The sequence below is a fragment of the Pezoporus flaviventris genome, unplaced genomic scaffold (genome assembly GCF_033815535.1).
Source record: "Pezoporus flaviventris isolate CSIRO_AGI_PZ_B2104156 unplaced genomic scaffold, CSIRO_AGI_Pfla_v1 ptg000063l, whole genome shotgun sequence".
Classification (NCBI taxonomy): Eukaryota; Metazoa; Chordata; class Aves; order Psittaciformes; family Psittacidae; genus Pezoporus; species Pezoporus flaviventris.
The window spans coordinates 8,239,296-8,257,985 of record NW_026892611.1 but is presented as its reverse complement, the minus strand read 5'-3'; the positions used below and the strand labels follow the sequence as shown (position 1 = coordinate 8,257,985).

Below are 18,690 nucleotides of genomic sequence, written 5' to 3'. Positions count from 1 at the left end.
ATGACTTTGTGAAGGGAAGGATCTGGGGAGGGTGGGGAATCCTACAATGTCCATAATTAAAACAACGGAGTCAGACTCAAAGTGCACTGGAGCAGAGCGCAGGAGCACCGTGGGGCTCCTGTAGATGAGTCTTGCAGCTGGTAAGTGACTTGTAGAGATCATTAGGGAGAGGATTAAGCCAGAAAACCAAAGGACAAGGACAACTGCAGAAATTACACGGAAGCACAATGCACAGCATATAAGCCAAGAAAAGACTGGAGGGGAGGGGTCAAGGAGGGAAATCAGGACACTGGAAGCATCTGCACAGCGTTTGGCAGCAGCAGTGGAATCTTGAGAGATACGGCGGGAGGTTGTGAAGAGACAAGTTCTTGTTAACAACACAAGACTGGCCTTAGAAAAACAAAGCAAATTCCCATTTTGCTTATGTCCCCCCCCAAACCTGTATCAATTTATGCAGCTTGGTGAAGGTGTGTTAGAGCTGAAACCTGACCTATTTGCAACTTACCAATTTAAAAAAGAAATGGTAGTGGAAAGATGACAGAGAGGCAGCAGAACCCAAAATGATGGAGGACATGGAAAGCAGATATGAATTCTCAAATGCTGGCCATACTTGTCTTTTAGAGTTCACCAAGAAAGGCTATGGAAAAGCACTGAAATCTCACAGGGCACAGGACGTGCTGGAGAGCAAGGGATTGATGGTTGTGAATAACCCATTTATTAACTTGAATTCAAGCAATCACAGATGGACCGATGCTCATTAGGGAATGAGAACATAAGTAATTCGGTTAGAACATTTTCACACAAAGAGTATTTGAAATTAGAATATGGAATAAAGTGCCAAAGCAGAGAGGCACCGGGTAGTGTAAATCAATGCTTGGGAGTATCCGGCACCATTTGTGAACGGGCGAGAAAGGAGGGGGGAGCCATCAGAAAGACTTTTGCAGTCGAAATATTTCATGGGTACATAAAGACAGACTTTGAAGGCCAAAGCACGCCATATGTTAGACTTCTGGACTTTAACATTCCCACATACAATTTTCTCTTGCTGCTGCTCAGCAGAGTACAGCCAGATTCAAATTACTATTATTAAATACAATTAGCATTACAGAGCTGATTCTGTACTGTATTCTGAAAAAGCCATTTGTCCCTTTTACAAAACCCAAAGCATTTTAAATGCTTACACTTCTGTGAAATAATAGGATGGATTTGTTTTCCCGTTACAGGTTTTTCACGTTTTAATAAAGGGCATTTGCACCTATATTCTCAGTAAGCATTACAAAAGGTATGGTTGATTCTCTTCTTACCAGTTCTATAGTAATTGAAATGTAAACCAGAAGTGAAACAACATCTTCCAAGATCAGAGACTTTCTGATGGAAGCGGTCTGTACATCACAGGAACTTTCACACCATTCCCCCCCACTCAGAACCACAATTCCAAACAATCCCACCAGGCAGAAAGATTTTTTTTGCATTTTAGTTGTTACCAAAAAAAATCAATCTGTAGAGTTGAAAGTTCTGCTAAAACCGAGCTCTGCAACTATTTTATATCTCTGCAACTATTTTATATCTTAAAATACAAAAAAGGCACCATGACAACTTTAACTGGAACAAAAAAAAAAAATGCCAGTTTCCAGTGGTGTAAGGAAATAAGGAAATAGAGGATGAAAAAGCCATCAAAAATAGCAAATTATAAATGAAGTCCAGAAACAGCGGAAGCGGCACTGAAATGACATGGAAGGAAGTATTTGGAAGTTCACTGAAGAATTTTCAACTCAAAGTAAAATTGGTTCAGGAGCCAACAAGGATAAGCTGCAATCAGCTCACATCAAAACAGTTAAACTACGTTATGAAATTCTTGCTGAACACTTTTATTTGACTCTAAAAATTTCAGGGACCCTGAAAGAACTCAACTTATAATTACACTAGAGTAGTCTTGACATGAGCTTAGCTCCAAAGCTTAATTTATCTAAACCAGGCCCCATTATGTCTTCTCTGACTAGAAAGAAACACCCATGACCTCTGTATTCCCCACCACCCCCATAAACATATGTTCACTTTTAAGTTTTGGCATACTATTTGTCTTGATAATACCACTGGCGCTATACTGAGATAACAAAAATGAGACACTACGAATCCTCCCTCCCTCATCTTTAAAATATCACTGGAGCTCTATGGAAGGAGCCACAGCGAGACACCGGTTTCAGAGCAGTCCTGCCTTTATCCACCTTATTTTTCCAGGTCAAGTGCTTTCATGAGTTGTTGCTCAAGGGTACCAAGTTCAGCTGGAGGCTGAATGATCCCTTTTCCCTCTGTAACCATCTCTCTCCAACCTGCCCATGAAGACCCTCTTGGAATGCTCCCATTCTCCACTGCCAGAACAACAGCTGGTCGCCTGGTATTGCTGGCATACTAGTCCAGCAGCACGGGCAGCTATTTTAGACATTCTTGGTCACAGTCTGGTATTTACTACACCTGGCTAAAATCAAACTATCATCAATGAAATCAACACTTTTTCTCTCCACATTAAGGTAAGCACCATAAATACAGCCTCCTCTGTCAGGGAAGATGCTGGATGTAGTCTTATCTGAACACTGCCTCTTTCCATTTCAGTTACATCCACTCAAGTTCAAAAAGATAAAAGCAAAATCTGTGGCTTTATTTTGGAATCTCTCACTCTCTATGCACTAAGAAATTAAAGCATTAATTCAAGTTTGATGTCTACTGCCCCACAAATCACCTGGGTTCAGGTTAGCAGGAGTTGGATGCTCTTTTGTGCTGTACGTACAGCACAGAATTGTCTCAATGAATGCAGTTACACAGAAGGCTGCACAGTTGTGTTTCTGAATTTAAAGATGGAACAGGAAGACAAAGCTCTTTGCTGGGAAGCTGGGGCTGCCAGATGCTGGTACACTGCACTGACACTTAAACTCTCTGAACTTACAGATACCAGCACATTAACACATTTGCAGACCACAAGACTAGCGCATGGCCATGATGTGTTGCTCCTGACAGACCAACCTGGGTCATTCAGCTGTTGTGTTCTTCTTATGAATTTAGGTAACTTGGCATCCCAAATGAGATCCCTTCACTAAAGCGCAGGGATCTCATTGTGCTCTGTGTTTGTATGGCACTAGTGAAGTATTGATGATTTACCTGCAGTACAACTGCATATCCAGTGTCTCAGACACAAGCATTCACACAACTATGATAAATATTAATAATGAAGATAAGTCTTCTACTTATCTTCACTGTTCTCCAGTTGTAATTCTCACTCTCATTAGGCCACCTTAATGTGAAAGATTAGTCTTCTACTGTCCTGTACACCCAATCTGCAACTAGGTTAATTGAATAAAAATAAATTACTTCAGCTCATTTTTTCTGTTCTGATTTTTAATAAATAGATGCCTTAATGATACCCCCCCTTCATTCACAAAGCTCCCTCACACTTCTTTTATTGCATTGTTTTGCATCACAAAGTTTTCCATTTCTCTCCAATTACTTGGAGCTACCAAAACGCCACTGAGAATTCTAAGAAACAGCTTAAACAAAGGGAGAAGCAGGAGCACACTAACAACGAGTTAACGTGCCATTATTTTAAGCCCTGCTGTATTCTTGAATAGCTGCCTTGGAATCAAACGGGGTTACAGCCAGCTTTATTAACGCCGTGCAATGGCATCAGTCTTCCTTTGAAGCCATGACAATAGGGTTTGGTTGCTCTTCCCTATAAAACAGTCCATCAGTTGCTGAGGTGCTGCACCAACAGCTCTACAACATGCTTGGGTGTGGGGATTAGGAAGCACTCAGGGTATGCATGTAGTTAGTTTGATTTCCCTTCCTTAATGCCAATAGGTAGCTTTATTAATAAACAAATAAAAAAGATAACATTATAACTTTACAAGTTAATAAAAATATATCATTCACTATCCTGGTTAATTTATTTTGCAGTTGACAAAAGTAAAAATACTATTTTTTAAAACTGCCACAATTGGACGACTTTTTTTAAGCAAAATTAGAAAGAAATTATTCCTGTGCAGCTGCTTAGAGCATATGGTGTGTATTTTAGCTTGCTATAAATTCTTTAATAAAAATAAGGACTTCACAGTGGGTATGATACCAATCTGTTTAACAAAGCTGCATAGGGATGCTACTAGGGAAGAGCTTGGGAAGAGCATGCCTGCCTCACCAACTTGTTGGTTTAACCTCAAGTTGAGAAGAAAGCTTTAAGAAGGACACAAATCCTTCAGCTTTTCAATTCTGCTTCCCTCCACTGTGAAACAGCTGCAACCTTGAACCCTCGAAACCTTCTCTTCCTTTCATGCCCAGATAAATCCTGATTTTCCCAGACAAACAAGGCTGCCATCCCCTGAGGAAAGCTCGGCTCCCTCGTTCTCACAGGACGGCTTCTTGTTGCTTTTCCAATCTTTGATCTTCCTTCCCAGTAAAACAGCCCAGCCCAACATGTGCCTCAAGATATTGACAGCAGACTGACAGGTTTGTTTAAATAGCTTTTACTATTTGCCACCCTGCCTTCAGATCACTGCGACAGCGAGTCTACCGTCACTGCTGAACCTCTCCTGGATCCTTTGATAACCCCCAGATCTCCCTCCTCACACCCCTCTGGCACTTCTGAGCAGAGTTTCTCAATTCCTGCTCTCACTGAACTCCTTATCCATCCACCAAACGGAGCAGCCCTGCTCTCTCCTCCTGCCTCAGGCCACAGGCTCCGGCTCCTCTTGCATCAGACCTAGAAATCACACTATTGTAGCATGATTCAGCTCACTGACTCGATGGAAAACCTAAGCAACGAAGGAGAGAAAGAATTTATTTTCCATCGTGCTAGCAAACTGAACTGACTCATCCTGTGCACTTGCTAGACTAGCATGAGGGAGGAGGTGGGCAGCCAGCACTGGGGCAAGGAACCTTTCCAGCAGCAGTCCCACACTAGCATGGGTTGGGGGTAAGGCATGAAACCAGAGCAGCAAAACACAGATGGCAAAAGGAGGGTAAAAGTGCCAGATGTTATGAAAATTCCTTTCCTTAACTATTTTATCAACCAGCCTTTATAGTGTGAAAGTGTATTAACTTTGTTAACGTATCAGAATCCCAGAATGGTTTGGGTTGGAGGGGACCTTCCACTAGAGCAGGTTGCTCCAAGCCCCATCCAACCTGGCCTTAAACACTGCCAGGGATGGGGCAGCCACAGCTTCTCTGGGCACCCTGTGGCAGCGCCTCACCACCCTCAAAGGGAGAAACTTCTTCATAATATCTAATCTAAATCTTCCCTCTCTATTTACAGCCATTCCCCTTGTCCTGCCCCAACAGGCCCTTGGTCCAAAGCCTCTCTCCAGGTTTCTTGTAGCCCCTTTAGGCACTGGAAACTGCTCTAAGGTCTCCCTGGAGCCTTCTCTTCTCCAGGCTGAACCAGCCCAGCTCTCTCAGCCTGGCTCCAGAGCAGAGCTGCTCCAGCCCTCGCAGCATCTCCACGGCTTGCTGTGCCAAAGTGGGGCAGGGGAGGAAGGAAAGAAAGCAGTGCCTGGGAAGAGCAGCCTGTCCTATCCATCACCTCCAGCTTCCATCCCTTCCAGCTTCCCAGCAGGAGAATCAGCTACACAGTAAAGTGAGTGGGTGCTTTCACCTGCCCATCAGCTTCTCTTCCTGCCTCTGTGAACAGTGACCTAGAACCCACAATCACTTTTCTCCTTATAGATGATCCACACTTCTGTTTATGTATTTTTAAAAATTAGGGCAGAAGAATCCTTGTGAGAATGAGCTCACTGAGTGTCTTTGTGCAAAACCCACCTGCGCATGAATACCAAAATGTAACCTTTCACTAATATTTCATACTGACCTTACCCTCCTGCTTTTCTACCATAGCAAAGCAAGACCAGACAATGGCTTGTATAGAGCCTCATAGTAATTCTGTAATAAATACAGAGATAATTCTGTATTTGGGGAAACAGGGACTGGATTTTAATGACACTCTGCAGAATACCGCGCCCGGAACAGCCCTCCCATCCCCATTCCTTCCAGCACACTTCAAGCTCTTTTTTTAAAAGGATGAGAAGCTACTCCTGACACTGTGAACTGAAACAGTGCTGCCTGTCTCAATTTTGCATACATAGTTTCCCACCACTGTTATCATTTCACCCAAATGCGTGGCAGCGGCATAACGGGCCTTAATATAGACAGCCCACCAGCTGCCAACAGGAATTTCAGCACTTTGTCAATTATATAAAAATAAGAGGATTTGGGCTGATCCTCCCCAAAGTTACCCTAGTAGTAAGTGTTGTCTCAGTACAACTTGCTTGCACACCGGATGGGATGGAAATGAACCTGCAAGAGCTTTGCAAAGGTGCATGGTACCTATTCCTTGCTTCCGGTGGTTTATATGTCGGGCTTGGGTCCTTGCCCGTTACCCCAATAGCTGATTTGTCCCAGGAAGGTAGCAATATGGGAAGGAGAAAGAGGAACATATAGGAGAGGCTGGCTGCATTTGAGTTTCTACAGTGCTCTCCATCCATTAGTTGAGTGTCTCTTCTCTTAGGGATGTTTTTGACCCTGCAGCCCACTGCCAGCAGCAGACATCCCACATGCTCACCAGGGAGAGTGCATCTGCCTTCGAGACGCTGAAGCATATTTAAATCACCTTCCTCTGGAAAGATGTTGTTTAAACTGCAATCAAGCCAGCCAAAATGAAATAAATAATCATTTATACACTTCTGTAAACAAAGGAATGAAACACTGTGGAGCTGCTGCTGCCCCAGAAACACACGGTGTGCCTCTCCCTTCCCTGCTAGCGCTGGGAAACAGATCCGAGGTGAAGCATAAAACCATCCCCATGCTCCTGTTACATGAAGGAAATCACCCAGCACCCACACCCCATGGAGTGGATGTGAAAACAAACCAATTACCCGCCCAAAATGTTAAGATTTACCCCATTTTGTTACACGGAGTGCTTTGAAAGCAGGAAAGCTCTGGGCCTAAATCAGCGTGACGTGAGTGCTGAATTTTGATGTATGCTGTTGACTTCCCCAACACAGAGCAATTTGTAGTAGCTTTGCCACGCTGTTGTTTTCAAAGCTCCTGCTACATCACAAGCATTTATTTCTGACCACAAAATTACATTTATTCAACAGAAAGCAGCTCAGGGTCTTTAAGAGGTTAACTTCTGGAGTGCTTGGCTGCTCTCCAGCCTCTGTACTAGAATCAGTGCTAACGCAACAGCACACAACAGCACCCAGGCTAGCCGTGATTAATAGAGTGCTGAATACGCTGCTTTCCACATACACACACTTTTCATTCCCTTGCTTCCATAGATCATGGACTTATCCTCAAAATATCTGACTGAAATTGAATTTGGCTTCTCTCTCAACCGTTCATTTCCTATGTTATGCAAGGTTATATCCTTTTCTGCATGAGCAGAACCAAACCAGCTGCAGCTTTTGAGAAGAAAATGTGTTTTCAATTATGAAGCTGGCCTGAATATTGAACCACAGTTCTACTGCTACTCTAATTGAGCCATCATGGAGTGAACCTACAGGAAAGAAATTGTATTAATTAGGTTTGTAAATTTAACATAAGGAAATTAAAGGGGGTAAAAAAAAAAAAAATAGCAGCTCAGGAATACTCCTTCAAAACAGAGAAGAAAAGTAGTTCTGAAGTTGTTCAGGCACACAATTAGAGCACTCCTTCAGAGGCACGATTAGCAGTTCCAGCACACCAAACTGATTTTCAGCTTCTGATGTTTGCATATCGAAAATTATTCAATTACTCTACTGACCAAATTAATAGTTTAAAGTGGAATTCAGCTAAGTGGGGAGCCAGAGTGGGCTCATCAGAACGGCAATACCCTTAAAAGTACTTGCTCTGTGAGAAGAATATGAGAAATGGTTTTCACAGACATGAAGTCCAGCGCATTGGTTTGGAGTATGTGCCTTAAAGGGTTCTCCAAATGAGGGATTACTGCATTACTGTTGGACAGTACTGTTATGCCACATGAAAAGAATGCTAATGACCTCAGGAAATCCTTTCCCAGCCTTAAAATATCTATTTGATGACTTCACAAATACAGATTCCAACATTAGATTTCCATACCGCAACTTCAGTTCTGTAAATTAAAAGTTCTCTAAACATAGCCCAAGAACACAACTTCTTTCTTTAGTTTTAGGATTTCATGCACAAATATCCATCCACTGATATAAATAAGGTAAGGCACAATGACCTGCAGGAACACAGCTTATTCAGATGGCTGCTTGAAGGAGTGCCTTGCCAATCATTCGAGGCCTGACTGACAGAACTCTTTAGCCTGTTGTGATTCTGTCCTGTATTTAGCTCAGCAAGTTGCATCCTCACATTAATGGTAAGAAAAAATAAAAGGGGACACACACACAGAGATTTAAGATGGAAACACCAAGGATTTTACACCTCTTAAATTAAATGACTTTTGTCTTCCTTACAACAGCCTATTTACACCATCCAGACCTTAAATCTTCCAGGAAAGCTAAAAAGTTATCCCCCAAAATCAGAAGAATAAAGCTGTCAATCAGACACAACATTCTGTCAACTAAAAAACCCTCAAGCCTGCATTCAAATTTCCATTAAAATGCTAAATAAGGAAAAAGTACTGTAATAAAATCATACTACAGTGATGAACAGTGTTTCATGTTGAACTAGAAATGCATTTTAAAATTTGTAGAATGCTAAAACCCATTTCATAATGCTTTTTCTTTAACTGTCATCATAAAAAAACCCGGTTACTTAAAGCACTGACATCTATACAAAAAAAGTTATCTCCAACTACTAATGGAAACTGAGTATTTGATAGCTGGAACCGTTTTCAGCTGAATGGACAAGACGTATCTGTGGAATACAGAATGTTGTGGTTTGGGCAGACTTACTGATAAATTCATATTATACAAAAGGAAGATGGGGAGGAGAGGGAGGAGAAGTATCAATATCCTGGAAAGAAAAAAAATTGGCTCAAGTGACCTGTGGATTTACTGTAAAAAGTCAACTGCCCACAGGTTTACAAGCAGATGTCCCATAAAGCATGCTTGGGAGGGTATCTAAATGTGTGAGCTTAAGTTAACCTCTCTCCAAGGCATGTCAGGCGCACCGAGGGTACAGTTCAAGGGCAGTTTAAGTCATCCTAGGCTGACACATTTGCACTCCTCCTGCCCTTGGATTTACTCTTCCTGGCCTCTTCCCTGTCCAGTGGGTGCCTGCAGTGAGCTGCTTCAGTGAACCAACCTGGCAAAAAACTAAGCCAGCAAAAAAGTTGGGGGAAAGAAAACTTTGTGCTCACCGTGGGATCATAGAATCATAGAACAGTTCAGCCTGGAAAGGACCTTAAGATCATCTAGTTCCAACCCCCCTGCCATGGTCAGGGACATCTCATACTAAACCATGTCACCCAAGGCTCTGTCCAACCTGGCCTTGAACACTGCAAGGGACAGAGCATTCACAACTTTCATGGGCAACCCATTCCAGTGCCTCACCACCCTGACAGTGAAGAATTTCTTCCTTATATCCAATCTAAACTTCCCCTGTTTAAGTTTTAACCCGTTACCCCTTGTCCTGTCAGTACAGTCCCTAATGAATAGTCCCTCCCCAGCATCCCTATAGCCTCCTCTCAGATACTGGAAGGCTGCTATGAGGTCTCCACACAGCCTTCTCTTCTCCGGGCTGTTTAACAAAAGTGCTGAGGCAAGGCAGGAGACGGGGAGCCAGGCCTTAGGCAGCAAGAACATAGCAACATCCATAGTAAAGCTACTTAAACACCTTTGCTAGTTAGGGACCTGTCTGTCTTTTCTGATCTTCTGGCCCTCCCTAGTGCCCAGAGCTCTTTCATGTGGGAACAGTCATCCCACATGAGATCTGTTTCCCTTCTGAGGCAGAATCGTAATGTATTATTACTTGGACATGCAAATAGCACCTGCTTAGTTCTGTCATTACAGATCAAGAAATGATGGGGCAATAGCAGTAGGGGTGGAGATAGGATTCGAAGGGAAAAATGTGGTGGAGACTCTCCCTCATGGTAAACAGAGAAGCTGCATCATGCAAGAACCCTTTTTCCCAGCTTCCATATAAGCAGCCAGTGAGAATAAGATGGTGCTCCAAAGTTCAGTGGTACCATTCACAATGCCCACCTAGGTGTGAACCAGAGCACTCCTACAGCATTCCCTACTGCTCCTTGAGGACACTCGCTCTCCAACATAAACTTCACCTTTACATTAGTGAAGCAAAACCGAAGAGGAGGAGGAGGGTGTAGGAGCCAGACCAAGGTTAACAGTGAGTGAGCTAATCGAACGGGAGAATCTTCCTTTGCTGTAGGCAAATTGGGATTTATGATTCTTACTTGATTCTCAGGCATTCCTGTCATTAAAGAGCAGTGCTGAAAGCACATATACACTTTTCAGTCAGTGCATTGCAAGCTTGAAATGAAAGTGGAAAGGTTTTAAGAGCCCTGCAATCCACTTGGAGCAATTCTGAAGTGTAAATTTCCACTGGCAAACAGACTCACACAAGTCATTCTTTGTTCTCACAAATTACCATTAGATATATCAAGGAGCAAGTTGTCCTGTTTATTTATTTATTTCTAGTAGTACTTGGGAAATTGGGTTATAAAATAAAAAAAAAATATATACTGCTTTTAAGGTGAGGAATTATTGCCTGTTTGTGATGCATATTTAGCAGGATGTACAAGCAACTAGAAATCCAACTGTCATTACAATTAACAGGAGTTGTGCACTTCATTACTTATGCAGACCTCTGAAAACACGCTCCTGAAGTTCTCTGTGCTCTGAGGGGAACTGCAACAATGTAAGGACAGCCAACAGCTTATAGATTGAGAAAGTAAAAGGCGTTGCAGCTTCAACACAGCTAACTTTAGGAACAGAGCTCTACAACGTGTAGCAGAGTGTAAGCTAAAACCTCAATCTACCACCCCACGCAGGCAGTGGTCTTTGTAAGAAGACATGATTTGCAAACTTCATACAGCACATTTTCCTAGAGGCAACACAACAGCTCCCATCTGGCTGAAGCACTCACGTGAAGTGAGCACTTCAGTGCTGCCCACAGATGAAATGTAAAATCCTGTAATGGCCCAGCTGCCTTTTCCTAGAGAAGTTCTTCAAAGTAACAACAGTTGGTTTTTAAACTTGGGATCGCTCTCATCAAGTGTTTCTTAGTGGAGTGGTGGTGTGTGAAGTAAGAGCCAGCACCAGAGCTGTTAATGTTTTCTGTTGCTTTCCCAACAAACACCTGCCAACTTCAGGTTTTCCATCAAGCCCCCTAGAATACAGCAATTTACAGCTGAAAAGGTTTACGCTGAAAACTGTTTGTACTATCTTCATATTTTTATATGTACATTACATTGCACTGAGTGTTCCAACCATGTTACTGAGACACCATGAACTGGCACGTGCCTGAGTCACTGCAATGGTAAGTTTATGCTCAGGTATGTTGGATGCAAAGTGATTTGACCAGTTTAGCTTGTTGTGCACAGACCCTGCTCACAGTACCATGCCCAAGAGCTGAACCCCAGCAGTGTTCTCTGCACCCACTCGGCTGTGCTGAAAGACTGCCAGCACAATGCACTCAGGTAAAGCAGTATCAAAGGCACCATGAGAAGCATAAGCTCTTACCTCTCCCTGGAAACTCTTCAGTAATGGAGCTACCTGTTTGCGCAGGTCCTGGAAGACAAAAGCAAGATATTTCATCAGAAAAATTTGGAAGGACAAGTCATTGTCAAGTTTTCCCTCACACCATTTTCAGTTCTGAAAGGCTACTTAAATCCTGATCACATTTTATGGAAGCTTTCATTAAAATAGAAATATATCTAGGATTCATTTGGAACAAGTCTGCATTTCCAGTTTGACATATACCTGTATCTGTTGCAAACAGCATTAATTAACAAACCTGCAGTGATGTTGGGTAAGCACTGAACGCCTTCAATCTCGTAATTCAGCTGAAACACTAATGCGATTAGAAGTAAATGCCTCTATCTACCTAAACAGCAGCTACACCTCTGAACTTATGCCAGAGAAATTTCCACAAATGGAAGCTAGGCTTAAAGGAAGAGGACTCTGGAGCATCATTTCAACTTAGAGTGTTGCTGTTCTGTAAATGGTCTATTTTATTAATGATTTTCTCAAGAGTGCTCCAACTTTAGCCATCAGAGACCTGGAGACAGAAACACTGAAGAAGATAGTTGGCTTCTTTTTATTAGTCATCTATTTATTTGTTGGTTTCTGTAAAACTCAAAATTTCTTCTTCCCAATTACAACACAGTGCTACAAAATTCATGAAAATACTGCCCACAGAATCACTCAAAGTTTATAGCATATTTTTACTTAGCAACCAAGTTAATTTAGGACAACAAAGTTACATCTATCTTGCATAAATTTCTCTGTGACTCCACTTTTAAGCTGGTTTGGGTCTAATTCATTTTAAAATCTCAGAATTCTCATTATTTGCATGCCTGAAGAATAGAATCCTGTCACTTTGCAGAGAACACTATTATTAGAGCACAGCCCAGAAGCTGGACTCCTGGTTTTGCTGTGGTATTACACTGATGCACAAGCAGCAACTTCACCGTATTTACAGCTAGAAATAAATCTCTAAGAGGTATAAACCAGTAACATGATGCTGCATCATTCAGGTGGGCAGCACTGATGGGGGTTTACCCAGGAGGAAGGTGAATTTCCCATCCTTGGAGATTTCCAAGGCACAGCTGACCAGACCTACTGTGGGTGCTGAGGATCTATTTTTAGGGCCAGGTGAGATCTAGTAAGCCTCTGGATGTTCCCTCCAAGAGGCCTATGATGCTCTAAAAATACAGCTTGTAAGTGGGACACTCACAAACTGCTTAAGAAACCTTGAAATCTTCCTCTCTTCACAATGGCCACAGCCCCTCAGCTATCCTGAACCTCTGGCAAGAGGTCTTAAAGAAGTCCACAAAGTATTTTCTCAATATAAAAAGGGTCTATTAAAGCCTTAGGCCTTTCAGAAAAGGTGACTTTAAAATGTTGGGAAATTCTCCTTTCCAATGCACTTACTTTTACATCTAGAGTCATGCAGCATATTGGACATTAAACCACTCACCAAAACACCCTAAACCCTGGATTTAATCTGATTTTCCTGAAAGAAAAGTAGGCTTTTGAAAGATGTGATTTTTGTCATTTAAATGACAAGTCATGCAGAGAGTTGGAGTATCAGTAGTTCTTCCACTCCCTGAAAAATGGCTTAGGGGGCCAAACACAAATGAAGCTATCAAGGACAAATGATCAGCCAAATCTCACTTCTTACATGGTTACTGCACTAACATACAGCTAATCCCTATCAAGTTAAGGATAATGTTGCAGCTTTGTAAGCTCCCTCTTGGGCACCAAACCAAACACTTCTCTTCTTAGACTAAATCAAATCACTCACATGTTTCCTGATATTTTCTGTTGTTTTAGGACAGAATAAAGGTTAGATACTATCCTTGTATATCACAAACATCTACAAATAACACCTCTATCAAAGCAAACTGGCAGGTTAAACATCTTTTCCTCACTTTCCAACTCCTCTGGGAGACCAGAGGGCTGTGCAAGTTTATAATACGTTTTTCTTTGTAACATGATGACGATGACATTGAAGAAAGTAGCATTACTTTAACTGCCGATGGCTTGAAGAAAGTAGCATGACATTAACTGTCGATGGCAAAATAAATGCCCCCATTCAGGGCCTAAATCTAGCATGGTAGGTTTTAACGCAGTGAAATTACAGAGGTATTACATTTACAGTCAGTATACGGCACCCTTTATAAAATCAGGAAAAATTATACCATCCAAGCAAAGCAACATTACTTGAAATAAAAATCATCAGCTTTAGGGCTTCCTGTCCCTGGTATTGCCTCTGAATTTATCAACTAGTTTGGCACCAGTCAGCAAACTGATGTCAAAACTGAAAGCAAAAATAGAAGAGATCTAATTCCAGACCAGCCCCAGCTCTTTCACTTGCACTGCTCTCAAGAGCAGGGTGTTATTCCCACTGCCTAAGCATCAGGAATCGCCGTTGGTACCTTGGGAGATGACAAAGCACTGCCATGGCATTCAGTAAATGAAGCCTGGTCAGCTCTGGTGGCAGGAGGACCCAAACCCTGCTCCTCTGTGTGCATGGCAAGCTCTAGGCAAGAGCCTGCTATTGATATGTACTAACTTTTGATAGACAGGATTTGCAGCACTTTTTATTTCATGACATAAACTATGGCAGGACTTGCTTCATATGTTGAGTCATGAGAGATGTTGCTGGTTGTTTATAGCAGAGAGAAGAGGGAAACAGAGGGGGAAAAAAAGGAATAAAAGGGGCATCCCAAAGCCAAGCAAACAGTTGGTCAAGCTGTCAAAAAGGGAGAAAAGCTTTCAAGCACTAAATCTGAATCCCACACATCCTCCACTTAGCAAATTCAGGATGCTAAATACTCATCCCAGCAATCAAAACGTTACCAAGCAAAATCCATGCCATAATGGGAAAACATGATGTGCTTGATTTAGACAGCAGCTTTTGTTGTTGGTAAAACTGTTTTTAAAACACTTCACGATAGAGGAGAATGCAGCTCAAAATGATTCAGTCCCACTGCCAAGTCCTTGGTTATACCACTGTGATCAATCTGGGGCAATCCTGGGAAATGCTGATCATAAGAGCACAGTTTAACTGGGTAAAATGTTTTGACAACTTGAAATCTTAGCAATAACTTGACATTTGTTGCAGCTACACAATAGAGACAGAGCATCCCACTTCCATTACCTTCACAGAGCAAACCACATAGGAACAGAAACTGCAAGGAACTTGCCTCAGTATTTTAAGTGCAACTAAATACATCATGAGGTAAAGTAGATAAATGGCACACACCGTAACAAAAAGCATAAACACCTTCTTCAGACCATTTTTTGTTTTCTCCCCTCTTTTCCTCCTCTCCTTGGAAGGAGTTTATAGGCTGCTTTTATAATTCTTTTCTTGGCTAAACAGCATCAAAACTTTAGACAGCTTACAACAAAAGGGAAGTAAAAATAAACACGAGTCAGGAATACATATGCTGGAGTCACCAGCTGAAACTGCTGGGGAGATTTATTTTTGGCAGGTTGGAAAAATTCCTCATCAAACCCAAAATACTACACTAACATCAAATAGAATTTTACCTTCTTTGCACTAAACTGAACAGAAAGAAGGATGTTCAGTTGAGACCTGGGGGAATCTGTACTGCTGGTTAGCAAGGACACCATATGATTTATTATCTGTTTAATGTGTGGTGGCCTTTACTGCCTGGGCTGTGATCAAAACAGGAAAAGCATCCAACTCCAGCACTCGCATACAGCTAGCAAATCACTGGGATCAAGCAGAACAGCTGAAAAGGGTAGATGCAACTGAACATTAAAATAAATTATAATTTATCAACACAAATGCATTGAAATACTTGAGTACTCCTATACAATCACATTATTAGCCTATTTTTCCATGCCATCTAAATGTGTATGTTCTCTCTCTCTCTGGATGATTTATCAGGATAGAGCAGTTTTCTGAAAAAGGCTCTATCACAGACAAACTCAGTATCTGAAGCAGAGACTATGAATTAGGATGCTGTATCATTATCTGAATCAAATCTGAAAGCTGAAAGCTAATATAGCATTTTCCCTTTACAAGAGTATAAACGAGTTTATATTTTGATCAAGTAGCTACACAATGAAATCTGAATCCAAATAATTTTTAACTCCCTTTCCAATCTCATTAAAAATAACTCTATGGAAAATAAACTGAGAATAAATCTATGGTAAAACCATGGGCAACAAATGCATCTTTCTGTCAACTAAATGACATTATTTATCCATTGCTATCTTAATACACTGTGTACAGTACAAAGGACATATCAATGGTCAGGCTACCAATGCTGTATTTGTAATTTACTTGAGGTCTGATGCTACACAAGCCCCTTCTGATCCCCTCGCAGACTGCTCCATCTCATTTTCTCCAAAATGCTTATCTCTAAATGTCACAAGAGCCCTATGACCCTGGTTTGATAAAGTGGTCCAGCAAGGCTAAGCTTGACCTATACACCTGTATCATCTACAGAAGTATTGGGCTCTTGTAAAATAAAACAAACCAAAAACTGGGCAAATGTTATATCCTACGCCTCCTGCGCCACATTTCCTATGATTTGTTCTATATATCACCTACATGAGACACACATTGGCTGGTGAATGTCACTGTGTCTGGCAGAGAAATCATTATGAGAAGCAGCCCACTTGTATCAGCATTGGTGACATCATTAGTTCAGCTGTCACAACCTATTTTTGAGCTGACTTATCACCAGTGAGATGCTACAGCTTTCCTGCCACCTTACCCTTGCGCATCTCCTTCCTTGTTAGCCCACACGTAATCAGGAACTAACAAGTGGCCCTGTGCTCAGAATTGGTAGTGCTGCACATCGTGACTCCAGAAACTTTCTTGTAAGGGCTTACAAAAATTAAAAATAAAGAAAGAGAAAACCCAACCCAGAGCAAACCCCAATACCCATTGACTGCGCAGGATGATAGCTGTCAGTTCAAATCAATGTAGAAAGAAGAAACAGCACGGCCTCAAGAGGAACTCATGTCAAAAACCAGCAGCCAGGTTTCAGCCCTGCTATCAAGAGGTAGGTGATGTGCTGGTATGACAGATACTTTTTCTCGTGGCTGGGAGGATGCTTATCTGTGTACCCTCACAGGCAGGGCTCCATACATTTTCTTGCCCCCATAGCTATTGCCTGGATAATGCTGTTGAGCTTCTCTTTCATATAAATAGAGCTGAAACAGGGAGAGGTAAAAAGCAGCCAGGCATGAAGGATTTGGGAAGAATGCCGGCATACTTCCGAGGTGTGTTTCATTATTATATACTTCAAGGACACAACCTGTCACTGTGAAATACAGAAATCAGCAAGTTAACTATAATTAGTAGCAAGCAGTTCTGCTGGTTAATTAGAGAGCCAGCAAGCATCTATGCTTCACCCTGCTATGGGTGAACTGGAACAAGTTGGGATCACTCCCTCAGATGCTCACCTACCAATACACAAGTTTTAAATACTACTTCTTTGCAGTCATGATTGTGGAAAAATCCAGACGATGGAATTTTTCCACCAGAGATCCCGGGCACATGTGATTGAAGGCGTACTATGGGATACATTTAAGTCTTTATGTTTAATTAGTTCCAGCAAGCTCCACTTCGCTTTGCTCTAAGATATGAAACTAAAATCCCAGATAGTTGTTCAAACAGGTATTATACAGTAGCTTAGATGACTTATTTAATTCCTAAAATATAAGGCAAATTAAATCATATGAGCAAACAATTTCTTGCTCAATTTACACTGTGATTTAATGAGATCTAAACCCTCTTATTGCTTAAGGCTGCTGAAGTATTTACTTGAAATCTGATCATTAAAGAGTGAATCACGATGTTATCAATTTTCTGTGATATTTTAGTTATTTTTCATACATTCACATGCCAGTGTTTTCTCTGTACAAACAAAAAATAAATCTTAAGTTACATTTATAGATACGTTTCAACCCAGCACAACGATAAATAAAAAATCTTGCTTTACAGTAGCAAAACGTACCCCACAGTACTTTCTGAAGTATTTCAGCTCACAGATCTTGTGCAAATTCCATTAACTTTAATTATTTATTAGCAGTAGATTTAGATTACTGTTCTTGACCTATTTTTCAGTGTACGGACCCACCCAGCAAGAAGTGAAAAAATATTCCATTTGTGAAAGGCTGATTTAGTGAGAGCAGACTTCAGCTTAAAGCGGAATATTAAGCAAAGCCACATGCATTGTAATTCAGGGGGAGACGCTTGCACTTCAGAAAGGTTACAAAGCGGGGCAGAACCAGCCTACAGAATAAACATTACAAGAGATTCCTTGAAAAAGAAACTGAATTTTTGCTGTTTAACCAGCTCAGACCATTTTGCAGTCCCAGAAGTGAGCCTTCACTGCAGCCATAGACACTAGTTTCAAGACTTTGTGGAAACACCCTAGTTTGTACCAAACTCTGTAGACCCTGTGGGTCATAGTATCATCGTGGGATCACAGAATGGTTTGGGCTGGAAGGGACCTTAAAGCTCATCCAGTTCCAATCCCCTGCCTTGAGCAGGGACACTTTCCACTAGAGCAGCTTGCTCCAAGTTCCGTCCAACCTGACACTCAACACTGCCAGGGAGGGGGCAGCCACAGCTTCTCTGGGCACCCTGTGCCAGCCCCTCAGCACCCTCACAGGGAAGAGCTTCTGCCTAAGAGCTCATCTCAATCTATCCTGTCAGTTTAAAGCCATTCCCCCTTGTCCTGCACACTGTTACCTTGTAAGAATTCCCTCTCCAGTTCTTTTGTTGGCCCCTTTAGGCACTAGCAGCTGCTCTAAGGTCTCCCCAGAGCCCTTCCTTTCCCAGGACCAACTCTCTCAGCCTGTCTCTCAGAAGTGATCCAGGTCTTGGAGCATTTTGTGGCCTCCTCTGAACTTGCTCTAACAGATCTAGAGTGAGGAACCATTTTTGGGGTTGGTCCTATGGCGCCTTTCACTGGTGAGGAGCCATGAGGAAAATGGAGCATCTATGAAGGTGCCTATTAGCCATGTTGCCTTGAGCCTGGGACTGGCACTTTACTTTCAATGAAATCACTCA

The 18,690-nt window shown here is 41.9% G+C and overlaps 1 protein-coding gene across 9 annotated transcripts in view; it reads right to left on the bottom strand.

The window, feature by feature from the left end:
* The window catches only part of CUX1 (cut like homeobox 1), a 269,185-nt gene that overhangs the window by 149,137 nt on the left and 101,358 nt on the right, over positions 1 to 18,690 (bottom strand). For all 9 annotated transcript variants that reach the window (XM_061470433.1, XM_061470425.1, XM_061470426.1 and 6 more), the window contains exon 3: positions 11,646 to 11,693. In XM_061470433.1, coding sequence (XP_061326417.1) covers positions 11,646 to 11,693 — 48 coding nt within the window. The remainder of the gene's footprint in view (positions 1 to 11,645; positions 11,694 to 18,690) is intronic.